The sequence below is a fragment of the Somniosus microcephalus genome, chromosome 6, assembly GCF_052327205.1.
Source record: "Somniosus microcephalus isolate GS21.2 chromosome 6, FLI_Smic_1.0, whole genome shotgun sequence".
In the NCBI taxonomy this organism is placed as follows: Eukaryota; Metazoa; Chordata; class Chondrichthyes; order Squaliformes; family Somniosidae; genus Somniosus; species Somniosus microcephalus.
The window spans coordinates 194,694,317-194,721,994 of record NC_140992.1 but is presented as its reverse complement, the minus strand read 5'-3'; the positions used below and the strand labels follow the sequence as shown (position 1 = coordinate 194,721,994).

The window sequence follows — 27,678 nt, the reverse complement described above, 5'->3', positions numbered from 1 at the left end:
TGTCCATCTGAAACATAAGGTTAGAGAAGCAATAACAGCAACTGAGGAGGTAGATACTGGAGAAGATGTGCCTGTCTGTTGTTAATTGGAATGTAGCCTATATCAAGAATGAATAATAGAATAGTCCAATAACACATGAATTTAAGAATGCGTAACTGAGACTTTGATAGTGAAAGGGTTAAAGTCAGATTATTGAGGTGCTGTCCTGGAAAGACTGGCTCTAGCTATGGCCTAATGGAAAAGTACTGGACAGAGATAGAGATAAGCGATGAGGCCTAATGCCTATGCTTCTGGACTGGACTTCTACCATTTGTCAAACAAAGAGAATAACACATGGTGCTGTGGTTACATCATATCCTGTGACCAAAAGTGGGTGTGTTATAGAAGTTAGTGTATCCTAATGGCCTCCAGGCAGCCTGAATTAAAGGCACCACAGATCTATCTGCAGGCGTCCGAGATTTCATTCAACAGGGTTGCCTATCTGTAAATGTATAGACGTATATTACTTATGTGCTTACTATGATTAATATATCAATAAGATAAGGCAGAGGTTAAATCTTACATTTAACAAGCCATCAGAAACATGTAGCAATAATCTATGCAGGGGCGTGTGCGGGAGGAACTAATTTTGCTCCAGCTGGGCCATCCAGCCATTCTGTATGGGCTGCACGTGCTGCAGGGACACTGCTTGATACTACAACAATCTGCACTTGTATAGTGCCTTTAATGTTCCATTAGAAAAATGTCCCATGCTATGAGGAGAAATACACCCTTGTATCAAGGTCAAAATTGTAGATCAAACCTCGTGTCCTGCAGCAGTGGTGCTGTAACTCGCTGAGCCATGTCGTTTAGGTCATGCATCCATGCCCTTGGTTTCCTCGGCAACCTGCTGATTGCTGGGATTGTCACAGTGCAGGAGGGAGTGTGATGCAACCCAAACTCTGCTCCGTAATCTTCAGTGGCAACAGCAGTAACTGGGCAAAGAGCATGATGTTCTGTGGGCAGGGAGTGGGAGAATTGAAGGACAAGAATGTATGGAGCTGGAGTAAATGCTGAGTGAGCGTCAGTGTATTCCTGTCAATAGCAACCTGTGATTAATATGCACACTGCTTGCAATGTTATGCATGTTAATACTTTCCAGCTGTCATCAGGGGGTTTATTTTCTGTCCATGCAGTGTGATCAACGATATGAAGGAAAGCATCTAAAGAGTTCTTGATACTCCATTCTGTCTTACAAGCGGGGTTTCATCAGTAACGCAAACTGCCAACTTCATAGACTGGATTTAGTTAAACAATTAAGTACAGGATAAGGAATTAGACAAACAGTTATTTTAAGGGGTGGGGTTTCAACTTGAGAATCTGCCGATGCACTTTATTCACTTTATTATGGTCATATTTATGCTAATATATATGTACAAATGTACGTTGAAATGTTTAAGTGTCCTAATCCAAATTGTACACTCTCGGGAGCCGCAAGCCTACATTTCGTTGTACTGCACTTGTGCACTAACAATGACAAAAGTTGATTTGATTTGATTTGATTTGATTTGATTTGATTAATGTGAGCTGTGAACTATTCCACCAAGGGCTCTGTATCACTCTGTGACTGCGATGCTTACAGATTTACTGTTGTCTGTTGTATCTCCCACAGATTGTGAGACCAGACAGCGTGTGTGTGACTGTCAGTGACGGAAGCCTGCTCTCTCTCTTTGCTCACTTGCTGGGCGCTGCACAGGTATGGACATTGCTGGAGGGAAGGGTGGGAGTTGGGCGTGTGGGCACGATTTGATGCCTGATTTGACTGGGAGTTGCAAGTAGCTTGCCATCTGTTCATTAAGATGGTCTGACCTTTCTCGGGATTTGGAATCGTTGTGCTAAACTGGATGATGGAGGACTGTAACTATAAAATTTACCAGACTCCTAATCAGACTTCCTGTAGACGTTGCAGGTATGAGAGTAAACTAGCAAGAGACATAAAAACAGATTGTAAAAGCTTCTATAGGTATGTAAAAAGGAAGAATTTAGCGAAAGTAAACATGGGTCCCTTACAAGCAGAGACAGGAGAGATTATAATGGGGAATAAGGAAATGGCAGAGACATTAAACAAATACTTGGGGCTGGAGTTTGTGAATGGAGGCGAGTTGGAGGCGGGACAGCTGCTTGTCGCGTCAGTGTTCCGCCTCCATCCTCGCCTGACCAACCAGAGGGATTTTCCCCTGATTGACCTTGTTAAGCCCGCCCTGCGGGCTCAGCAGGCCAATTAGGGAGGAAGTCACTGACAGATCATGTCAACGTCAGACGTGCCATCTGTCAAGACTTCTTGAAAGAAGAAATATCAGCGTTTGACAGCTCTGTTAACAGGCAGTTAAAAGGATTAAATGCCTTTCCTGCCTCCAGGAGACGGGACCCGAAGCTGCACATCTTCCCGCCTCCTGGCAAAAGGGCACGGAGGCGGGATGGGGGCAGCTTTGCCATCCACCCCCACTTGCTCCGAGTTTACTGGCTGTCCCGCCTCCATGCCCGCCTCCTCGGGGCTTGGAAAATCCAGCCCTTTGTATCTGTCTTCACGGTAGAAGACACAACATTCTGGAAATATTGGGGAACCAAGGGTCTAGAGAGAATGAGGAACTTAAAGAAAATAGTATTAGTAAAGAAATAGTTCTGGATAAATTAATGGGACTAAAAGCCCGCAAACCCCCTGGATTGTTGGTCTACATCCTTTGGTTTTAAAAGAGGTGGATGCATTGGTTTTGGTCTTCCAGAATTCCCTAGATTTTAGAATAGTCGCTGCGGATTGGAAGATAGCAAATGTAACTCCGCTGTACAAGAAAGGAGGGAGAGAGAAAACCGGGAACTACGGGCCAGTTAGCCTGACATCAGTAGTAGGGAAAATGCTAGAATCTATTTTTTGGGACGTGATAACAGGGCACTTAGAAAATCATAATATGATTGGGCAAGCTCGTAGGCCCGAATGGCCTACTGCTGCGCCTATTTCTTATGGACTGACTTGCCTATTTTTTCACTTACTCAGTGACTTTGTGTTTCTGTAGGTTTATAGTCTGGAGATTTCTGCTATGTCCAGGCGAGTAATGGAGAAGGTGAGTTTGCACTCAATGATGCTGGTGCAGTGCTGTATGGTGGAAGACTCTTATCTGAGGGAATGGTGCTGTGTACTGATTGACTCAGCCCTAGGGTGTGGTACAGTGTACTGATTGACCCAGCCCCAGGGTGTGGTGCAGTGCACTGATTGACCCAGCCCCAGGGTGTGGTACAGTGTACTGATTGACTCACAGCCCCAGGGTGTGGTACAGTGCACTGATTGACCCAGCCCCAGGGTGTGGTACAGTGCACTGATTGACTCCCAGCCCCAGGGTGTGGTACAGTGCACTGATTGACTCTCAGCCCCAGGGTGTGGTACAGTGCACTGATTGACTCCCAGCCCCAGGGTGTGGTACAGTGCACTGATTGACTCCCAGCCCCAGGGTGTGGTACAGTGCACTGATTGACTCCCAGCCCCAGGGTGTGGTACAGTGCACTGATTGACTCCCAGCCCCAGGGTGTGGTACAGTGCACTGATTGACTCCCAGCCCCAGGGTGTGGTACAGTGCACTGATTGACACAGCCCCAGGGTGTGGTGCAGTGCACTGATTGACTCCCAGCCCCAGGGTGTGGTACAGTGCACTGATTGACTCCCAGCCCCAGGGTGTGGTACAGTGCACTGATTGACACAGCCCCAGGGTGTGGTGCAGTGCACTGATTGACTCCCAGCCCCAGGGTGTGGTACAGTGCACTGATTGACTCCCAGCCCCAGGGTGTGGTACAGTGCACTGATTGACACAGCCCCAGGGTGTGGTGCAGTGCACTGATTGACCCAGCCCCAGGGTGTGGTGCTGTGTACTGATTGACTCCCAGCCCCAGGGTGTGGTGCAGTACACTGATTGACTCTCAGCCCCAGGGTGTGGTACAGTGCACTGATTGACACAGCCCCAGGGTGTGGTGCAGTGCACTGATTGACCCAGCCCCAGGGTGTGGTGCTGTGTACTGATTGACTCCCAGCCCCAGGGTGTGGTGCAGTACACTGATTGACTCCCAGCCCCAGGGTGTGGTACAGTGCACTGATTGACCCAGCCCCAGGGTGTGGTGCAGTGCACTGATTGACTCTCAGCCCCAGGGTGTGGTACAGTGCACTGATTGACTCCCAGCCCCAGGGTGTGGTGCAGTGCACTGATTGACTCTCAGCCCCAGGGTGTGGTGCAGTGCACTGATTGACCCAGCCCCAGGGTGTGGTGCAGTGCACTGATTGACTCTCAGCCCCAGGGTGTGGTACAGTGCACTGATTGACTCCCAGCCCCAGGGTGTGGTGCAGTGCACTGATTGACCCAGCCCCAGGGTGTGGTGCAGTGCACTGATTGACTCTCAGCCCCAGGGTGTGGTACAGTGCACTGATTGACTCTCAGCCCCAGGGTGTGGTACAGTGCACTGATTGACTCTCAGCCCCAGGGTGTGGTACAGTGCACTGATTGACCCAGCCCCAGGGTGTGGTACAGTGCACTGATTGACTCTCAGCCCCAGGGTGTGGTGCAGTGTACTGATTGACTCTCAGCCCCAGGGTGTGGTACAGTGCACTGATTGACTCTCAGCCCCAGGGTGTGGTGCAGTGTACTGATTGACTCTCAGCCCCAGGGTGTGGTACAGTGCACTGATTGACTCTCAGCCCCAGGGTGTGGTGCAGTGCACTGATTGACTCTCAGCCCCAGGGTGTGGTACAGTGCACTGATTGACTCTCAGCCCCAGGGTGTGGTACAGCACACTGATTGATTCTCAGCCCCAGGGTGTGGTACAGTGCACTGATTGACTCCCAGCCCCAGGGTGTGGTACAGTACACTGATTGACTCTCAGCCCCAGGGTGTGGTGCAGTGCACTGATTGACCCAGCCCCAGGGTGTGGTGCAGTGCACTGATTGACTCCCAGCCCCAGGGTGTGGTGCAGTGCACTGATTGACCCAGCCCCAGGGTGTGGTGCAGTGCACTGATTGACTCTCAGCCCCAGGGTGTGGTGCAGTGCACTGATTGACTCCCAGCCCCAGGGTGTGGTGCAGTGCACTGATTGACCCAGCCCCAGGGTGTGGTGCAGTGCACTGATTGACTCTCAGCCCCAGGGTGTGGTGCAGTACACTGATTGACTCTCAGCCCCAGGGTGTGGTGCAGTGCACTGATTGACCCAGCCCCAGGGTGTGGTACAGTGCACTGATTGACTCACAGCCCCAGGGTGTGGTGCAGTACACTGATTGACTCTCAGCCCCAGGGTGTGGTACAGTGCACTGATTGACTCACAGCCCCAGGGTGTGGTGCAGTGCACTGATTGACCCAGCCCCAGGGTGTGGTGCAGTACACTGATTGACTCTCAGCCCCAGGGTGTGGTACAGTGCACTGATTGACCCAGCCCCAGGGTGTGGTGCAGTGCACTGATTGACTCTCAGCCCCAGGGTGTGGTGCAGTGCACTGATTGACTCTCAGCCCCAGGGTGTGGTACAGTGCACTGATTGACTCTCAGCCCCAGGGTGTGGTACAGTGCACTGATTGACCCAGCCCCAGGGTGTGGTGCAGTGCACTGATTGACTCACAGCTCCGGGGTGTGGTACAGTACACTGATTGACTCCCAGCCCCAGGGTGTGGTACAGTGCACTGATTGACTCACAGCTCCGGGGTGTGGTACAGTGCACTGATTGACTCCCAGCCCCAGGGTGTGGTGCAGTGCACTGATTGACTCACAGCCCCAGGGTGTGGTGCAGTACACTGATTGACTCTCAGCCCCAGGGTGTGGTACAGTGCACTGATTGACTCTCAGCCCCAGGGTGTGGTGCAGTGCACTGATTGACTCTCAGCCCCAGGGTGTGGTGCAGTGCACTGATTGACTCACAGCCCCAGGGTGTGGTGCAGTGCACTGATTGACTCTCAGCCCCAGGGTGTGGTGCAGTGCACTGATTGACCCAGCCCCAGGGTGTGGTACAGTGCACTGATTGACCCAGCCCCAGGGTGTGGTGCAGTGCACTGATTGACACAGCCCCAGGGTGTGGTACAGTGCACTGATTGACTCTCAGCCCCAGGGTGTGGTGCAGTGCACTGATTGACCCAGCCCCAGGGTGTGGTACAGTGTACTGATTGACTCCCAGCCCCAGGGTGTGGTGCAGTGCACTGATTGACTCCCAGCTCCGGGGTGTGGTACAGTGTACTGATTGAGTCTCAGCCCCAGGGTGTGGTACAGTGCACTGATTGACCCAGCCCCAGGGTGTGGTACAGTGCACTGATTGACTCCCAGCCCCAGGGTGTGGTGCAGTGCACTGATTGACTCACAGCTCCGGGGTGTGGTGCAGTGCACTGATTGACTCCCAGCCCCAGGGTGTGGCACAGTGCACTGATTGACTCCCAGCCCCAGGGTGTGGTACAGTGCACTGATTGACTCCCAGCCCCAGGGTGTGGTACAGTGCACTGATTGACTCCCAGCCCCAGGGTGTGGTGCAGTGCACTGATTGACTCTCAGCCCCAGGGTGTGGTACAGTGCACTGATTGACTCCCAGCCCCAGGGTGTGGTACAGTGCACTGATTGACTCCCAGCCCCAGGGTGTGGTGCAGTGCACTGATTGACTCTCAGCCCCAGGGTGTGGTACAGTGCACTGATTGACTCTCAGCCCCAGGGTGTGGTGCAGTGCACTGATTGACTCTCAGCCCCAGGGTGTGGTACAGTGCACTGATTGACTCAGCCCCAGGGTGTGGTGCAGTGCACTGATTGACTCTCAGCCCCAGGGTGTGGTACAGTGCACTGATTGACTCAGCCCCAGGGTGTGGTGCAGTGCACTGATTGACTCTCAGCCCCAGGGTGTGGTACAGTGCACTGATTGACTCTCAGCCCCAGGGTGTGGTACAGTGCACTGATTGACTCAGCCCCAGGGTGTGGTGCAGTGCACTGATTGACTCTCAGCCCCAGGGTGTGGTACAGTGCACTGATTGACTCAGCCCCAGGGTGTGGTGCAGTGCACTGATTGACTCTCAGCCCCAGGGTGTGGTACAGTGCACTGATTGACTCAGCCCCAGGGTGTGGTGCAGTGCACTGATTGACTCTCAGCCCCAGGGTGTGGTACAGTGCACTGATTGACCCAGCCCCAGGGTGTGGTACAGTGCACTGATTGACTCCCAGCCCCAGGGTGTGGCACAGTGCACTGATTGACTTAGCCCCAGGGTGTGGTACAGTGCACTGATTGACTCCCAGCCCCAGGGTGTGGTGCAGTGCACTGATTGACCCAGCCCCAGGGTGTGGTGCAGTGCACTGATTGACTCCCAGCCCCAGGGTGTGGTACAGTGCACTGATTGACTCAGCCCCAGGGTGTGGTACAGTGCACTGATTGACTCTCAGCCCCAGGGTGTGGTACAGTGCACTGATTGACTCAGCCCCAGGGTGTGGTACAGTGCACTGATTGACTCTCAGCCCCAGGGTGTGGTACAGTGCACTGATTGACTCAGCCCCAGGGTGTGGTACAGTGCACTGATTGACTCTCAGCCCCAGGGTGTGGTACAGTGCACTGATTGACTCTCAGCCCCAGGGTGTGGTACAGTGCACTGATTGATTCTCAGCCCCAGGGTGTGGTGCAGTGCACTGATTGACACAGCCCCAGGGTGTGGTACAGTGCACTGATTGACTCTCAGCCCCAGGGTGTGGTACAGTGCACTGATTGACTCAGCCCCAGGGTGTGGTGCAGTGCACTGATTGACTCTCAGCCCCAGGGTGTGGTACAGTGCACTGATTGACTCAGCCCCAGGGTGTGGTGCAGTGCACTGATTGACTCTCAGCCCCAGGGTGTGGTACAGTGCACTGATTGACTCAGCCCCAGGGTGTGGTACAGTGCACTGATTGACTCTCAGCCCCAGGGTGTCCCCGGGTGTGGTGCAGTGCACTGATTGACCCAGCCCCAGGGTGTGGTGCAGTGCACTGATTGACCCAGCCCCAGGGTGTGGTACAGTGCACTGATTGACACAGCCCCAGGGTGTGGTGCAGTACACTGATTGACTCCCAGCCCCAGGGTGTGGTGCAGTGCACTGATTGACTCCCAGCCCCAGGGTGTGGTGCAGTGCACTGATTGACTCTCAGCCCCAGGGTGTGGTACAGTGCACTGATTGACTCTCAGCCCCAGGGTGTGGTACAGTGCACTGATTGACTCTCAGCCCCAGGGTGTGGTACAGTGCACTGATTGACTCTCAGCCCCAGGGTGTGGTGCAGTGCACTGATTGACTCTCAGCCCCAGGGTGTGGTACAGTGCACTGATTGACTCTCAGCCCCAGGGTGTGGTACAGTGCACTGATTGACTCTCAGCCCCAGGGTGTGGTGCAGTGCACTGATTGACCCAGCCCCAGGGTGTGGTACAGTACACTGATTGACTCTCAGCCCCAGGGTGTGGTGCAGTGCACTGATTGACCCAGCCCCAGGGTGTGGTACAGTGCACTGATTGACTCACAGCCCCAGGGTGTGGTGCAGTACACTGATTGACTCTCAGCCCCAGGGTGTGGTACAGTGCACTGATTGACTCACAGCCCCAGGGTGTGGTGCAGTGCACTGATTGACCCAGCCCCAGGGTGTGGTGCAGTACACTGATTGACTCTCAGCCCCAGGGTGTGGTACAGTGCACTGATTGACCCAGCCCCAGGGTGTGGTGCAGTGCACTGATTGACTCTCAGCCCCAGGGTGTGGTGCAGTGCACTGATTGACTCTCAGCCCCAGGGTGTGGTACAGTGCACTGATTGACTCTCAGCCCCAGGGTGTGGTACAGTGCACTGATTGACTCTCAGCCCCAGGGTGTGGTACAGTGCACTGATTGACCCAGCCCCAGGGTGTGGTGCAGTGCACTGATTGACTCCCAGCCCCAGGGTGTGGTACAGTGCACTGATTGACTCACAGCTCCGGGGTGTGGTACAGTGCACTGATTGACACAGCCCCAGGGTGTGGTACAGTGCACTGATTGACTCCCAGCCCCAGGGTGTGGTACAGTGCACTGATTGACTCACAGCTCCGGGGTGTGGTGCAGTGCACTGATTGACACAGCCCCAGGGTGTGGTACAGTGCACTGATTGACTCCCAGCCCCAGGGTGTGGTGCAGTGCACTGATTGACTCACAGCCCCAGGGTGTGGTGCAGTACACTGATTGACTCTCAGCCCCAGGGTGTGGTGCAGTGCACTGATTGACTCACAGCTCCGGGGTGTGGTGCAGTGCACTGATTGACCCAGCCCCAGGGTGTGGTACAGTGCACTGATTGACTCTCAGCCCCAGGGTGTGGTGCAGTGCACTGATTGACCCAGCCCCAGGGTGTGGTACAGTGCACTGATTGACTCACAGCCCCAGGGTGTGGTACAGTGCACTGATTGACTCCCAGCCCCAGGGTGTGGTACAGTGCACTGATTGACTCCCAGCCCCAGGGTGTGGTGCAGTGCACTGATTGACTCACAGCCCCAGGGTGTGGTGCAGTGCACTGATTGACACAGCCCCAGGGTGTGGTGCAGTGCACTGATTGACTCTCAGCCCCAGGGTGTGGTACAGTGCACTGATTGACTCTCAGCCCCAGGGTGTGGTGCAGTGCACTGATTGACTCTCAGCCCCAGGGTGTGGTGCAGTGCACTGATTGACTCTCAGCCCCAGGGTGTGGTGCAGTGCACTGATTGACCCAGCCCCAGGGTGTGGTACAGTGCACTGATTGACCCAGCCCCAGGGTGTGGTGCAGTGCACTGATTGACCCAGCCCCAGGGTGTGGTGCAGTGCACTGATTGACACAGCCCCAGGGTGTGGTACAGTGCACTGATTGACTCTCAGCCCCAGGGTGTGGTGCAGTGCACTGATTGACCCAGCCCCAGGGTGTGGTACAGTGCACTGATTGACTCAGCCCCAGGGTGTGGTACAGTGTACTGATTGACTCCCAGCTCCGGGGTGTGGTACAGTGTACTGATTGAGTCTCAGCCCCAGGGTGTGGTACAGTGCACTGATTGACTCACAGCTCCGGGGTGTGGTGCAGTGCACTGATTGACTCCCAGCCCCAGGGTGTGGTACAGTGCACTGATTGACTCACAGCTCCGGGGTGTGGTACAGTGCACTGATTGACTCCCAGCCCCAGGGTGTGGTGCAGTGCACTGATTGACTCACAGCTCCAGGGTGTGGTGCAGTGCACTGATTGACTCAGCCCCAGGGTGTGGTACAGTGCACTGATTGACTCCCAGCCCCAGGGTGTGGTACAGTGCACTGATTGACTCAGCCCCAGGGTGTGGTACAGTGCACTGATTGACTCCCAGCCCCAGGGTGTGGTACAGTGCACTGATTGACTCAGCCCCAGGGTGTGGTACAGTGCACTGATTGACTCCCAGCCCCAGGGTGTGGTACAGTGCACTGATTGACTCAGCCCCAGGGTGTGGTACAGTGCACTGATTGACTCACAGCCCCAGGGTGTGGTGCAGTGCACTGATTGACTCACAGCTCCAGGGTGTGGTGCAGTGCACTGATTGACTCCCAGCCCCAGGGTGTGGTGCAGTGCACTGATTGACTCCCAGCCCCAGGGTGTGGTACAGTGCACTGATTGACTCACAGCTCCGGGGTGTGGTGCAGTGCACTGATTGACTCAGCCCCAGGGTGTGGTACAGTGCACTGATTGACTCACAGCTCCGGGGTGTGGTACAGTGCACTGATTGACTCCCAGCCCCAGGGTGTGGTACAGTGCACTGATTGACTCCCAGCCCCAGGGTGTGGTACAGTGCACTGATTGACTCCCAGCCCCAGGGTGTGGTACAGTGCACTGATTGACTCCCAGCCCCAGGGTGTGGTACAGTGCACTGATTGACTCCCAGCCCCAGGGTGTGGTACAGTGCACTGATTGACTCTCAGCCCCAGGGTGTGGTACAGTGCACTGATTGACTCAGCCCCAGGGTGTGGTGCAGTGCACTGATTGACTCTCAGCCCCAGGGTGTGGTACAGTGCACTGATTGACTCAGCCCCAGGGTGTGGTGCAGTGCACTGATTGACTCTCAGCCCCAGGGTGTGGTACAGTGCACTGATTGACTCAGCCCCAGGGTGTGGTGCAGTGCACTGATTGACTCTCAGCCCCAGGGTGTGGTACAGTGCACTGATTGACTCAGCCCCAGGGTGTGGTGCAGTGCACTGATTGACTCTCAGCCCCAGGGTGTGGTACAGTGCACTGATTGACTCTCAGCCCCAGGGTGTGGTGCAGTGCACTGATTGACTCAGCCCCAGGGTGTGGTGCAGTGCACTGATTGACTCTCAGCCCCAGGGTGTCCCCGGGTGTGGTACAGTGCACTGATTGACTCTCAGCCCCAGGGTGTGGTGCAGTGCACTGATTGACCCAGCCCCAGGGTGTGGTGCAGTGCACTGATTGACCCAGCCCCAGGGTGTGGTACAGTACACTGATTGACACAGCCCCAGGGTGTGGTGCAGTGCACTGATTGACCCAGCCCCAGGGTGTGATGCAATGCACTGATTGACTCACAGCTCCGGGGTGTGGTGCAGTGTACTGGTGGACTCACAGCCCCAGGGTGTGGTACAGTGCACTGATTGACTCACAGCTCCGGGGTGTGGTGCAGTGTACTGGTGGACTCACAGCTCCAGGGTGTGGTGCAGTGTACTGGTGGACTCACAGCTCCGGGGTGTGGTGCAGTGTGCTGGTGGACTCACAGCTCCGGGGTGTGGTGCAGTGTACTGGTGGACTCACAGCTCCGGGGTGTGGTACAGTGTACTGGTGGACTCACAGCTCCGGGGTGTGGTGCAGTGTACTGGTGGACTCACAGCTCCGGGGTGTGGTGCAGTGCACTGGTGGACTCACAGCTCCGGGGTGTGGTGCAGTGTGCTGGTGGACTCACAGCTCCGGGGTGTGGTGCAGTGTACTGGTGGACTCCTGCCCTCGGGTATGATGTGGTCTGCTGGCTGGACCCTGTTGGGTTGGTTGATGCTAATTTCTAAAGTGAGATTCCTGCTGTTAGAAAAGCCTAAGCAGTGTAGTGACTTCTCTTCAACACCCTCACTCCCTCCCCCACCGGTGGTATGGCACCCTCTCTGTCCTTTCATATTGTCATTTCCACAAGAGGTAGAGTTCCCGCTCAGCATCCATGTGAATGATCCGTATCTGCCTCCTCCTGACGTCCCCACCGGAAGCCAGTCTTCAGCCAATTCAATTTAATCCACGTGATATCAAGAAACGGTTGAGTGCAAAGGCTGTGGGCCTCGACAACATTCCGGCTGTAGTGCAGAAAACTTGCACTCCAGAATTGCCACGCCTCTAGCCAAGCTGTTCGAGTACAGATACAACACAGATACATTCCAGAGGTGAGGTGAGAGTGACTGCCCTTGACATCAAGGCAGCATTTGACTGAGTGTGGCATCAATGAGCCCTAGTAAAATTGAAGTCAATGGGGATCAGGGGGAAAATTCTCAACTGGCTGGAGTCATACCTAGCACAAAGGAAGATGGTTGTGGTTGTTGGCGGCCATTCATCACAGCTGCAGGACATCACTGCAGGAGCTCCTCAGGGCAGTGTCCTAGGCCCAACCATCTTCAGCTGCTTCATCAATGACCTTCCCTCCAACATAAGGTCAGAAGTGCGGATGTTCGCTGATTATTGCACAGCCTGTGCCCGCATGCTGCAAGACCTGAACAACATCCAGGCTTGGGCTGATAAGTGGCAAGTAATATTTGCGCCACACAAATGCCAGACATTCAATGGCATTACCATGGCTGAATCCCTCACCATCAACATCTTGAGGGTCACCATTGACCAGAAACTTAACTGGACCAGCCACATAAATACTGTGGCTACATGAGCAGGTCAGAAGCTGGGTATTCTGTGCTGAGTGACTCACCTTCTGTCTCCCTAAAACCTTTCCACCATCTACAAGGCATAAGTCAGGAGTGTGACACAATACTGTCCACTTGCCTGGATGCGTGCAGCTCCAACAACGCTCAAGAAGCTCGGCACCCCATCCACTACCTTAAACATTCACTCCCTCCTCCACCAGTGTACCATAGCTGCAGTGTCTACCATCTACAAGATGCACAACAACAACTTGCCACGGCTTCATTGACAGCACCTCCCAAGCCAGTGACCTGTACCACCTAGAAGGAAAAGGGCAGCAGAGAGATGGGAACACCACCACCTCCAAGTCATGCAGCATCCTGACTTGGAAATATATTTCCATTCTTTCATCGTTGCTGGGTCAAAATCCTGGAACTCCCTCCCTAACAGCACTGTGGGAGTCCCTTCACCACACGGACTGTAGCGGTTCAAGAAGGCGGCTCACCACCACCTTCTCGAGGGTAATTAGGGATGGGCAATAAATGCCAGCAATACCCACATCCCGAGAATGAATAAATTTAAAAAAAAATGTCACTGTGACGTTAAATGTTGGAATAGAAGTGTCAGCTCAGTATCACCTCTAAGTCAGAAGATTGTGGTTTCAAGCCCCACTACAGACTTGACCACGTTATTGAGGCTGCTACTACAGTGTGTAACTGAGGGATTACTGCGTTATCAGAGGTTTCAGTTGAGACGTTAAACTGAGGTCCCGTCCACCTACCCAGGTTAAACAGTACTACAACATTATTCGATAAACAGAAAGTTCACCCGGCCTACTGGAAAAGCATTCAATCTTCAACCAGCACCACAGAAAATGGATTAACTGTCCATTCATTCTTTTGCCGTTTGTGCGACTTTGCTGTGTGCTAATTAGCTGCTACATTTGCCTACATGACAACAGTGGCTGCACTTCAAAGTAATCCCATCGGTTGTGAAGTGCTTTTGGACATCCTGAGGACGTGATAAGGCATTATGAAAATGCAAGTTCTTTCTTTTAGTAGTGATGTGACCAGGATCAGACCACTAAACCTTTTATTCACGTCTCTCACAGATTTTAGCTGCTAACAGACTGACCGGAAAGGTGATTGTTTCTGAGAAACGTCCAGAGCAGCTAACACCTGCGGACCTGGACAACAACCAGGTGAGACTGCGTGTCCGAGTGAGGTAAACGTGGCTCGTTCGTGAGTGTGTGTCACATGGTTGTACTGTCTGCTGTTATTCTATTCGATAAAATGTCTAGGCTCCGAAAACACGCAATGTCTTTGAGGCAGCTGGAGCGTTATTGGTGTGGGTGAAGGTGGGGCCCTGTTACACCTGATCTCCGTCCGCCCTGTTGGTGCTGTCCTGGGGGTTTCTCAGGCAGAGGAGGTGGGTGCTTTTTGTACTTGCCCCCTTTCCAGGTGAGTTTTAAAAAGAAAGGCTGTATATAGTAACACCACAAGTCCCAGCCAGAATGGAGATAATTGGGTAATTCCTCCGTCAATCACACATTGGCGGAAGTCATACCAAGCACAAAGGAAAGATGGTTGTGGTTGTTGGAGGCCAATCATCTCAGCCCCAGGACATCGCTGCAGGAGTTCCTCAGGGCCATGTCCTAGGCCCAGCCATCTTCAGCTGCTTCATCAAAGACATTCCCTCCATCATAAGGTCAGAAATGGGGATGTTCGCTGATGATTGCACAGTGTTCAGTACCATTCGCAACTCATCAGATAATGAAGCAGTCCGTGCCCGCATGCAGCAAGACCAGGACAACATTCAGGCTTGTGCTGATAAGTAGCAAGTAACATTTGTGCCGCACATGTGCCAGATAATGACCATCTCCAACAAGCGAGAGTCTAGCCACATCCCCATGACATTCATTGGGATTACCATTGCCAAATCCCCTACCATCAACAACGTGTAAGTAACTGGGATTGATTTTACGCACACAATTAGTATTATGTAACTATCCTCCACTCACTGCATTTTGCTGAAGAAATAATCCTGCTGTACTCGGGAGTTTGCTGTAGTTTTGGTCATGAATTCGGAGACTCTGCTGTCGATCATGAGTTTGCTGTAGAGACTATTTGCTGTAGTAATAGACTCTGTTTGCTGAGTAAATGGACTGTTGTAGTCCTTGAGTAAATGAAAACCACAAGTCGCATCCCGCCTCTTACTCATTGGCTGACACAGTGGTGTCAATATTCACGCCGCTTAAAAAAAAAAAAAAAGAGGTGATGCTGATGGAATGATGGTATCTGCCAGAATTCCTTGCACTCCAGCCTCTGGTGCCCCCAGTGTACAAGTAGACGTGCAGTATGCTTAAGCCAGTGGAAGCGGGGCCCACCAAGAGGGAAAGCCTAGTTTCCTTACAGCAGCTGATTACAAAATGATGGGCCGCAGCAAGGAAGCTGGCCGTTCAGAAAAGTGGCCCATTTGTCCTCACTCCTTTGCACTGTCCCCTGCCCCCCAGCAGCTTGCTAACCCCTGCTCTTTCTGCATACCCCACTACCCCAGCTGTGCTGACACTGGTGCCGGTGCCTGCCCACCCACCTTATGTAAATAGCCTGATCCTGGGACTTATAACTGGGTCCGGCATGTAACCGCATGGCATACGCGACACGCCGCTCCACCATTGATATTGGGACAGAGCAAGATCGTAGGTTTTTGGGGCCCTGATCTCCAGTCTGTTCCCCTCCTCTCTTGAAGCCATTATCTCCTTGCTGGGTTACAGTTCCAGGGCACCACGGGTGAGCCCAATCATTGAACGTAGGCAGGCTATTCGTCTTCGACAGGGGGACATCCCAGACAAACTCAATCTTGGCTTTGCTGGTGTCCGAACACGCGCTCTTGGAACTTCCTTTTCTCTAACCACTTCCAACCCTACAAATCTCCGAGAGCTCTGTGTTGCTCCAATTCTGGCTTCTTGTGTATCCCCGACTTCCTTTGACCCATCATTAGCAGCATTGCCTTCATTGCCGTCTAGGCCCTAAGCTCTGAAATTCCCTCCCTAAACCTCTCCGCCTCTTTATCTCTCCTTTAAGATGCTCCTTAAAACCCACCTCTTTTGTCTAATATCTCCTTATGTGGCTCGGTGTCAATTTGTTTAATTGATAACGCTCCAGTGAAGTACCTTGGGACGTTTTACTATGTTAAAGGTGCTATTTAAATGCAAGTTGTTGGATTTCTAGCCGAGGAAATGCTGAGTCCCGTTGTAGCAGTGGTTGGGATCATCCCTGTCTGAGTGTGTGGACAGATTCAAGTGAAGGAGCGAGTGACTGACGCTCAGGGTGAAGTCACTTACAGCAGAACTTAAAAGTTCATTGCATTTAATCTGAAGGTGAAGCGAGTGAATAACTCTGCTGTGTTTTGCTTCAGTGAAACCCCTTGTATTACCCTCCCTTTTTTTGTGTGTCTCTGATTCTTCTGGGTTGCTCTCTCACCTTTATTTTGTCAGGTGTCAGTTCTGATCGGAGAGCCGTTCTTCACCACCAGCCTCCTACCATGGCACAACCTTTACTTCTGGTATGCGAGGACCTACCTGACTAAGCACCTGAGCAGCGAGTTCACCGTCCTGCCACAATCTGCCATGCTCTTGGCGATGGCCGTCGAGTTTGAGGTGAGCAGAGAATGTCCAGTATTGCTTGATCCATACCCCTTAATATCCTTCCCTAACAAAAATCTATCAATCTGTTTTGAAATGTTTAATTAACCTAGCCTCAACAGCTTTTCGGGGGCAAGAGTTGCAGCTTTCCATTCCCCATTGTGTGAAGAAGTGTTTCCTGACATCACCCCTGAATGGCCTAGCTCTAATTTTAAGGTTGTTCTGGACTCTCCCACCAGCGGAAATTGTTTCTCCCTAACTACCCTATCAAATCCTTTAATCATCTTAAACACTTCAATTAGATCACCCCTTATTCGTCTATATTCAATGGAATACAAGCTAGGTCTATGCAACCTGTCCTCATAATTTAACCCTTTTAGCCCTGGTATCATTTTGGTGAACTTGGGCTATACCCACTCCAAGGCCAATATATCCTTCCTGAGGTGCGGTGGCCACAACTGAACGCAGTACTCCAGACTCATTCTACCCAGAACTCTACAAATGTAGCATAACTTTCACCCCTTTGTATTCTAGCCGCCTTGAGCTACTAGGCCAACATTCAATTAGCTATTTAAATTATTTTTTGTGACTGGCGTACCCTGGGGTTCATGTGGGCAATGGATTGTAGTTGGGCTAATACTCAATTCAGGGAATTTCAGAAACTAGAAACACGTGGGCTATCTCGTGAGTCGTTGAATCAGTGACCTTGCGTTGTGCCCACTACGTATAAAAGTTGCCCCTCCCTCCCCATGATCACAGACTACGAGTGGGGCAGTTACTAACTGCATGTGATCTTGGAGTGGAAGCCTATAAATGGGGATGTAGCCAGGATTTAGAAGTTTGTGCACCCTTAAGCCATTCCTAGGGCGATCCAGTCCCCAACATTGGGGGGTTTTCTTACAAAGTGTTTTTCTTTTCTAATAAAAATGCTGTGTATTTTTGTAAAAGTAATAAATATACTATTCTGAGAAAGGATCCCTGGAGTGGGGGGTGAGGCCCAGTCGGCGGGAGAATGGGGAGAGACCCGTGGGAGAGCAGAGGAGACCCAGGACTGACCAGTGGGAGAGCAGGGGAGACCCAGGACTGACCAGTGGGAGAGCAGGGGAGACCCAGGACTGACCAGTGGGAGAGCAGGGGAGACCCAGGACTGACCAGTGGGAGAGCAGGGGAGACCCAGGACTGACCAGTGGGAGAGCAGGGGAGACCCAGGACTGACCAGTGGGAGAGCAGGGGAGACCCAGGACTGACCAATGGGAGAGCAGGGGAGACCCAGGACTGACCAGTGGGAGAGCAGGGGAGACCCAGGACTGACCAGTGGGAGAGCAGGGGAGACCCAGGACTGACCATTGGGAGAGCAGGGGAGACCCAGGACTGACCAGTGGGAGAGCAGAGGAGACCCAGGACTGACCAGTGGGAGAGCAGGGGAGACCCAGGACTGACCAGTGGGAGAGCAGGGGAGACCCAGGACTGACCAGTGGGAGAGCAGGGGAGACCCAGGACTGAGCAGGGGAGACCCAGGACTGACCAGTGGGAGAGCAGGGGAGACCCAGGACTGACCAGTGGGAGAGCAGGGGAGACCCAGGACTGACCAATGGGAGAGCAGAGGAGACCCAGGACTGACCATTGGGAGAGCAGGGGAGACCCAGGACTGACCAGTGGGAGAGCTGGGGAGATGCAGGACTGACCATTGGGAGAGCAGGGGAGACCCAGGACTGACCATTGGGAGAGCAGGGGAGACCCAGGACTGACCAGTGGGAGAGCAGGGGAGACCCAGGACTGACCAATGGGAGAGCAGGGGAGACCCAGGACTGACCATTGGGAGAGCAGGGGAGACCCAGGACTGACCATTGGGAGAGCAGGGGAGACCCAGGACTGACCAGTGGGAGAGCAGAGGAGACCCAGGACTGACCAGTGGGAGAGCAGAGGAGACCAGGACTGACCATTGGGAGAGCAGGGGAGACCCAGGACTGACCAGTGGGAGAGCAGAGGAGACCAGGACTGACCATTGGGAGAGCAGGGGAGACCCAGGACTGACCAGTGGGAGAGCCGGGGAGACCCAGGACTGACCATTGGGAGAGCAGAGGAGACCAGGACTGACCAGTGGGAGAGCAGGGGAGACACAGGACTGACCAGTGGGAGAGCAGGGGAGACCCAGGACTGACCAGTGGGAGAGCAGGGGAGACCCAGGACTGACCAGTGGGAGAGCAGGGGAGACCCAGGACTGACCAGTGGGAGAGCAGGGGAGACCCAGGACTGACCAATGGGAGAGCAGGGGAGACCAGGACTGACCAATGGGAGAGCAGGGGAGACCCAGGACTGACCAGTGGGAGAGCAGGGAAGACCCAGGACTGACCAGTGGGAGAGCAGGGGAGACCCAGGACTGACCAGTGGGAGAGCAGGGGAGACCCAGGACTGACCAGTGGGAGAGCAGGGGAGACCCAGGACTGACCAGTGGGAGAGCAGGGGAGACCCAGGACTGACCAGTGGGAGAGCAGGGGAGACCCAGGACTGACCAGTGGGAGAGCCGGGGAGACCCAGGACTGACCAGTGGGAGAGCTGGGGAGACCCAGGACTGACCAGTGGGAGAGCCGGGGAGACCCAGGACTGACCAGTGGGAGAGCAGGGGAGACCCAGGACTGACCAGTGGGAGAGCAGGGGAGACCTCGGACTGACCAGTGGGAGAGCAGGGAAGAACCAGGTCTGACCAGTGGCAGAGCAGGGGAGACTCAGGACTGACCAGTGGGAGAGCAGGGGTCAGCTAGAGGGGAGATGTGGGTCCTATTAGTGGGATACCTCGGGTGAGCTGATGGAAGAGTTGGGGGGGGGGAGACCCAGGACCCAACAGTGGGAGAGTTAGCTGAACATCCTCATTGTATTTTCTGCAGAGTAAACCATACTATATGGCATAGTCAGCATATGCCTAACTACACCAATGCCTATAACCTGTGTCCAAAGATGGATCATTCTTATCCTTGCCCTTATTTTCATGTAAGGAGAATGCAAAGCAATCTGTCAGAGTTCCCCAGAGCTGCCAAATAACTGGAATTCTCAATGCAGCAAAAAGCTCCCCCGCTGGTCTCGTGGGGAAATACATCACCTGGTGCTGTACTGGTCTGTGCTGGGTGAGCTGGTTTTAACCGGGACAGCAGAAAGAGCGCTGCAATTGGCCTCTGAGCACCTGGGCTGGGGAGGGGAAAATCAGCCATGATTTCCACTCCTGGTCACCATCCTTTAGCCATGCACATGTGTAGACATTAGTCTGAACCAGATCGGGCTCTGCTGTCCAGCACCCCACGGTTGAAGAGCTGGCTGATACTCCATATCTTGGCTCTTGGACGAGGCACTCGGCAGCAACTGGGGACATCTCAAAGTAGGAACATAGCAATTACTAGAAGAAAAAAGACCGAGGTCCATCTAGTTCACCGTCTCCCACCCTGGTGATCACATGATACAACATTAATGGAGTTGTTGACTAATCACAGCAATCAATCTCTATCAATTAGTCTACAACAGACCCAGACACGAGGTGAGGAAAACCCCCAGTGGTGGAGAGCTTTAGGAACCAAAGGTCCAAAGTCAACTGTTCCCCTCAAACGTGCTACACTTGCCACATCATGTCTCAAATTGCTCATATACTGTATCCCAAAATGTTATTTTCTGAAAGAAATCTATCTAATTTGCATTTGAATGAAATGGAAATATTTCTGGATTTCGGTGGAGGGAAATGTGAATTATTTTATATTTACTTCCACTATCTGTATATGTTGCCTTGTTTTGGAGGAGCAGTTATCAGTATAATCTATTTAAACTGCTTCCGCTTGCTGTCTGTCTCTCCAGGACCTCTGGCGTATCCGTGCTCCCTGTGGGGTGTGTGAGGGCTTTGACGTCAATCTCATGGATGAGATGATCCAGGTAAGAGCTGGGGGCTGTTTTGATGCACCGAGCTGCTTTCGTGTGTGCAGTGGGTCACGCACACAACCTGCCACTGTTGCTTTCTTTGCGTGATTAGAACTTCCAGCTCTGAGGATGGCGCGGTGGAATGCCACGTCGACACTCTAGTGCCCTGAGTTTGGCGTAGGGGGTGGGTTTGGTACATGGTGAGTTGGAATAAACGGGTCTTTTTACGAGTGGCAGTAAGTGACTAGTGGGGTACCGCAGGGATCGGTCCTAGGACCCCAGCTATTCACAATATATATTAATGATCTAGACAAGGGAACTAGATGTAATATCTCCAAGTTTGCAGATGACACAAAGCTGGGTGGGCGTGTGTGCTGTGAGGAGGATGCCGAGAAACTTTAGGATGATTTGGACAGGTTGGGTGATTGGGCAGATGCATGGCAGATGCAGTATAATGTGGATAAATGCGAGGTTATCCACTTTGGTGGCAAAAACAGGAAGGCAGATTATTATCTGAACGGCAATAGATTAGGAGAAGGGGAAGTGCAATGAGTCCTGGGTGTCCTCGTGCACCAGTCGCTGAAGGTAAGCATGTAGGTGCAGCAGACGGTTAAGAAGGCAAATGGTATGTTAGCCTTCATAGCGAGAGGATTCGAGTACAGGAGCAAGGATGTCTTGCTGCAGTTGTACAGGGCCTTGGTGAGACCACACCTTGAGTATTGTGTGCAGTTTTGGTTGCCTTATCTGAGGAAGGATGTTCTTGCCATGAAGGGAGTGCAGCGAAGATTCACCAGACTGATACCTGGGATGGCAGGAATGACGTATGAGGAGAGATTGGGTCGATTAGGCTTATATTCGCTGGAGTTTAGAAGAATGAGAGGGGATCTCATTGAAACTTATAAAGTTCTAATAGGACTAGACAGACTAGATGCAGGAAGGATGTTCCCGATGGCGCAGGAGTCCAGAACCAGGGATCACAGTCTAAGGATAAGGGGTAAGCCATTTACGACAGAGATGAGGAGGAATTTCTTCACCCAGAGAGTGGTGAACCTGTGGAATTCTCTACCACAAAAGGCAGTAGAGGCCAATTCATTAAATATATTCAAGAAGGAGTTAGATATATTTCTTGAGGCTAAAGGGATCAAGGGATATGGGGAGAAAGTAGGGACAGGGTACTGAATTTGGATGATCAGCCATGACCTCATTAAACGGCGGAGCAGGCTCGAGGGGCCGAATGGCCTACTCCTGCTCCTATCTTCTCTGTTTCTATGTGAGCTTTCAGTCCTTGGCTGAGTGTTAAATGGAGAAGTGCAGAGCAGAAGCCAGTGACTTTGTTCCAGGGCGAGATACAGGATGAGTGGCCTGGAAGCACCTCTGGGAGACTGAGGAAGAAAAATGGAGGCAATAAGCAATTCTTGCTCCAGTTTGCACAGCACAAGATGCCTGGCCACCTGGGAAATATTTTCTAGGCCCCAGGGTGTCACAAGACCTGCTCTCGTGAGGTCTTGGATGGCTTTTGCGCGAGCATCCAGTTTCACGTATGAGTGTACATCTTCAGAATCTGCAGCTAACATTGCCGTGTGTGGACTTTGGCTTGTCGCTGTTTCTTTACTGTAATCAGAGAGTTTGGAGCCAGTCAGCTCTTTCAAAAGTTATAAACTTTTCACTCACGAGGAGACATTTAATAAAAAGTAATTAAATGTCACATTCTTCTGGTCAGTATTTTTGTTCAGTGAAGTGGTGAGTACTGAAATAATCTGGGAGCATTTAGCCTCACAAAGTAAGGGAGCTGTGTCTGTCAGTGGAGATAGAAACATAGAAACATAGAAGATAGGAGCAGGAGTAGGCCATTCGGCCCTTCGAGCCTGCTCCGCCATTCAATGAGATCATGGCTGATCATCCAAATTCAGTACCCTGTCCCTGCCTTCTCCCCATATCCCTTGATCCCTTTAGCCTTAAGAAATATATCCAACTCCTTCTTGAATATATTTAATGAACTGGCCTCCACCGCCCTCTGTGGCAGAGAATTCCACAGGTTCACCACTCTCTGGGTGAAGAAATTCCTCCTCATTTCAGTCCTAAATGGCTTACCCCTTATCCTTAGACTATGACCCCTGGTTCTGGACTCCCCGGCCATCGGAAACATCCTTCCTGCATCTATTCTGTCCAGGCCTGACACAATTTTATAGGTTTCGATGAGATCCCCTCTCAATCTTCTAAACTCCAGTGAGTATAAACCCAATCGACACAATTTCTCCTCATACGTCATTCCTGCCATCCCAGGTATCAGCCTGGTGAATCTTCGCTGCATTCCTTCCATGGCAAGAACGTCCTTCCTCAGATAAGGCGACCAAAACTGCACACAATACTCGAGGTGCGGTCGCACCAAGGCCCTGTACAACTGCAGCAAGACATCCTTGTTCCTGTACTCGAACCCTCTTGCTACGAAGGCCAACATACCATTTGCCTTCTTAACCGCTTGCTACACCTGCATGCTTACCTTCAGCGACTGGTGCACAAGAATACCCAGGTCTCTTTGCACTTCCCCTTCTCCCAATCTATTGCCATTCAAATAACAATCTGCCTTCCTGTTTTTGCCACCAAAGTGGATAACCTCGCATCTATCCACATTATAGTGCATTTGCCATGTTTCTGCCCAATCACCCAACCTGTCCAAATCGTACTGGAGTTTCACAACATCCTCCTCACAGCATACCCTCCCACCCAGCTTTGTGTCGTCTGCAAATTTGGAGATACTACATCCAATTCCCTCGTCCAGATCATTAATGTATATTGTGAACAGCTGGGGTCCTAGGACCGATCCTTGCGGTACCCCACTACTTACTGCCTGCCACTCGGAAAATGACCCGTTTATTCCAACTCTCTGCTTTCTATCCGCCAACCAGTTCTCTATCCAAGTCAATACCTTGCCCCCAATCCCATGTGCCTTAATTTTGCACGCTAATCTTGCACTCAATAATACAGGGTGCTAAGGAATTGATCTCCTGACATTTTATAAATTCATTTCATGCCTCCATTTTAAAGAAAGTCTTGAAAGGCTTGCATTTAAATTCTGTCTTCTATGACTTCAGGACATAAGAACATAAGAAATAGGAGCAGGAGTAGCCCAATCGGCCCCTCGAGCCTGCTCCGCCATTCAATAAGATTATGGCTGATCTGATCCTAACCGCCAATCCACTATCACAGAACCATCTCCTGAATCTAACAGAATTAGACACACGAAATAGGAGCAGGATCAGGCTACACGGCCCCTGGGCCCGCTCCGCTACCCACAGGGCCATGACCGATCCGAACCTAGACTCATGTCCAAATTCCTGCCCGCTCCCCATAACCCTTTATTCCCTTTACTTCTAGGAAACTGTCTATTTCTGTTTTAAATTTATGTAATGATGTAGCTTCTACAGCTTTTTGGGGCAGCATATTCCATGGACCTACCACCCTCTGAGTGAAGTAGTTCCTCCTCATCTCAGTTTTGAAAGAGCAGCCCCTTATTCTAAGACTATGCCCCCTAGTTCTAGTTTCACCCATCATCGGGAACATCCTCCCCGCATCCACCTGATCCAACCCCTTCACAATCTTATATATTTCAATAAGATCACCTCTCATTCTTCTGAACTCCAATGAGTAGAGTCCCAATCTACTCAACCTCTCCTCATATGTCCATCCCCTCATCCCCGGGATTAACCGAGTGAACCTTCTTTGTACTGACTCGAGAGCAAGTATGTCTTTTCTTAAGTATGGACACCAAAACTGTGTGCAGTATTCCAGGTGCGGTCTCACCAATACCTTGTACAACTGAAGCAATACCTTCCTATTTTTATATTCTATCCCCCTAGCAATGAAAGCCAACATTCCATTGGCCTTCTTAATCACTTGCGGCACCTGCATACTAACCTTTTGAGTTTCGTGCACCAGGACCCCCAGATCCCTTTGTACTTCAGTACTTTCCAGTTTCTTGCCATTAAGATAATAACTTGCTCTACGATTTTTCCTGCCAAAGTGCATAACCTCACACTTTCCATTATTGTATTCCATCTGCCAAATCTCTGCCCACTTACTTAGCCTGTCTATGTCCCCTTGCAGGTTTTTTATGTCCTCCTCACTCACTACTTTCCCTCCCATCTTAGTATCATCTGCAAACTTTGATACGTTACACTCAGTCCCCTCCTCCAAATCGTTAATATAGATTGTAAAGAGTTGGGGACCCAGCACTGACCCCTGTGGAACACCACTAGTTACTGATTGCCAGTCCGAGAATGAACCATTTATCCCAACTCTCTGCCTTCTGTTCGATAGCCAATCCTCTATCCATGCCAGAATATTACCCCCAATCCCGTGATTTTTTATCTTAAGCAATAATCTTTTGTGTGGCACCTTGTCAAATGCCTTTTGGAAGTCTAAATACACTATGTCCACTGGTTCCCCTTTATCCACCTTATATGTTACTTCTTCAAAGAACTCCAGCAAATTTGTCAAATATGACTTCCCCTTCATAAAACCATGCTGACTTTGTCCTATTAAATTATGATTATCCAAATGTCCTGTTACTGTCCCCTTAATAATGGACTCCAAAATTTTACCTACCACAGATGTTAGGCTAACCAGTCTATAGTTTCCAGCCTTCTGTCTACTGCCCTTTTTAAATAAGGGCGTTACATTAGCAGTTTTCCAGTCTGCCGGGACCTTTGCTGAGTCCAGGGAGTTTTGGAAAATTATTACCAATGCATCCACAATCCCTACCGCCACTTCCCTCAAGACCCTAGGATGTAAGCCATCAGGTCCAGGTGATTTATCCACCTTGAGTCCCATTATTTTACCGAGTACCACTTCCTTAGTGATTTTGATCGTGTTTAGCTCCTCCCCCCCTATAGCCCCCTGTTTGTCCAGTGTTGGGATATTCTTAGTGTCTTCTACTGTAAAGACTGATACAAAATATTCATTCAGTGTTTTTGCCATCTCCATATTTCCCACCATTAATTTCCCGGTCTCATCCTCTAAGGGACCAACATTTACTTTAGCCACCCTTTTTCTTTTTATATAACTATAAAAACTCTTACTATCTGTTTTTATATTTTTTGCTAATTTACTTTCATAATCTATCCTCCCTTTCTTAATCAATCTTTTTGTTATTTTTTGCTGTCTTTTAAAGTTTTCCCAATCCTCTATCCTCCCACTAGATTTGGCTACCTTATATGCCCTTGTTTTTAGTCGAATACTATCCTTAATTTCTTTACTTAGCCACGGATGGCTGTCTTTTCTTTTACACCCTTTTCTCAGTGGAATATATTTTTTTTGGAAGTTGTAAAATAACTCCTTAAATGTACACCACTGATCATGTATCGTCTTACCCGTTAATCTATTTTCCCAATCCACTCTACTCAATTCCGCTCTCATACCTTCATAGTCTCCTTTATTCAAGCTTAGCATGCTTGTTTGAGATCTAACCTTCTCACCCTCTAATTAAATATGGAATTCAACCATGTTATGGTCACTCATTCCAAGGGGATCCTTTACTAGGACATTTTTAATTAATCCTGTCTCGTTACACAGGACCAGATCTAAGGTTGCTTGCCCCCTGGTCGGTTCAGTTACATACTGCTCAAGAAACCCATCCCTAATACACTCAATGAACTCATCTTCAAGGCAGCCCTGCCCAATTTGATTTGTCCAATTAATATAATAGTTAAAATCCCCCATAATTATAGATGCTCCCTTATTACAAGCCTCAACTATTTCCTGATTGATACTCCGTCCAACAGAGTTGCAACTGTTCGGAGGTCTATAGACTACGCCCACTAGTGTTTTTTTCCCCTTATTATTCCTTACCTCCACCCAAACTGTTTCATTATCCTGATCTTTTGACCCAATATCATTTCTCTGTATTACAGTGATTCCTTCCTTTATTAACATAGCCACCCCACCTCCCCTTCCTTCCTGCCTGTCCTTCCTGATCGTTAAATAACCTGGTATGTTTAATTCCCAGGCATTGTCACCCTGCAGCCATGTTTCTGTAATGGCCACAAGATCATACCCATATGTAGTTATTTGTGCCATTAACTCGTCTATTTTGTTACGAATGCTATGTGCATTCAGATAGAGAACTTTCAAATATGTTTTGTGACACTTAGTTCCTGCTTTTGCCCTTTTTATTACTTTACCTTTTACTCCATACCTTCTGCCCCTTCCTGACACGCTCTGGTTTTTAATTTCCCCACTGCTACCTAAGTCTATGACCTTCTCTGTTGTCATTTTTATTATTTGCTCTCTAGGAACCTCCCCCCCACTAGTTAGTTTAAAGCCCTCTCTACAGCCCTAGTTATATGATCCGCCAGGACTCTAGTCCCAGCACTGGCCAAGTGAAGCCCGTCACAACGGAACAGCTCCCTCCTGCCCCAGTACTGGTGCCAGTGTCCCAGGAAGCAAAACCCATTTCTCCCACACCAGTCTTTGAGCCACGCATTTAACTCTCTAATTTTATTTGTCCTAGCCAAATTTGCTCGTGGCTCAGGTAATAATCCAGAGATTATTACTCTTGAGGTTCTGTTTTTTAATTTGACCCCTAGCTGCTCATACTCCTTTAACAGAACCGGCTTCCTAGTCCTATCTACGTCGTTTGTACCAACATGGACCACGACAACTGGATCCACCCCCTCCCACTGCAAGTTTCTTTCCAGCCCAGAGGAGATGTCCTTAACCCTGGCACCGGGTAGGCAACACAGCCTTCGGGACTCTCGCTCTCGGCTACAGAGAACTCTATCTATCCCCCTAATAATACTATCCCCTACCACTACAACGTTTCTATTTACTCCCCCCTCTAGAATGGCCCCCAGTTCCACGGTGCTGTGGCCAGGTTGCTCATCCTCCCTGCAGTCCCTGCTCCTGTCCCCACAGGGAGTAAGAACCTCGAACCTGTTGGTCAAGAGCAAGGGCTGCGGCTCCTCCAGCTCTACCTCCTGGATCCCCGTACCTGCCTCACTCGTACTCACACCGTCCTGTCCCTGACCATGGGCTACATCTGAATTACTTAACTTCATAGGTGTGACCACCTCCTGATACACAGAGTCCAGGTACTTCTCCCCCTCCCTGATGTGTCGCAGTGTCTGAAGCTCAGACTCCAGCTCATCAACACGGAGCTGGAGTTTCTGTAGCAGCAGACACTTGTCACAGACGTAATCACCGTGAGCCTCAATGGGGTTCACCGACGCCCACATCTTGCAACAGCAACACATCACCTGCTCCATTCTATGTAATTAATTAAATTTTTTATTGTTAGTTATGGACACCCTC

General features: G+C 51.1%; 1 protein-coding gene across 1 annotated transcript in view; it reads left to right on the top strand.

Moving 5' to 3' along the window:
* Nucleotides 1–27,678, top strand: part of prmt7 (protein arginine methyltransferase 7) — an 85,501-nt gene that overhangs the window by 34,297 nt on the left and 23,526 nt on the right. The window contains exons 10-14 of the mRNA XM_085991146.1: nt 1,652–1,735; nt 3,051–3,098; nt 13,942–14,031; nt 16,327–16,488; nt 20,311–20,385. Coding sequence (XP_085847272.1) covers nt 1,652–1,735; nt 3,051–3,098; nt 13,942–14,031; nt 16,327–16,488; nt 20,311–20,385 — 459 coding nt within the window. The remainder of the gene's footprint in view (nt 1–1,651; nt 1,736–3,050; nt 3,099–13,941; nt 14,032–16,326; nt 16,489–20,310; nt 20,386–27,678) is intronic.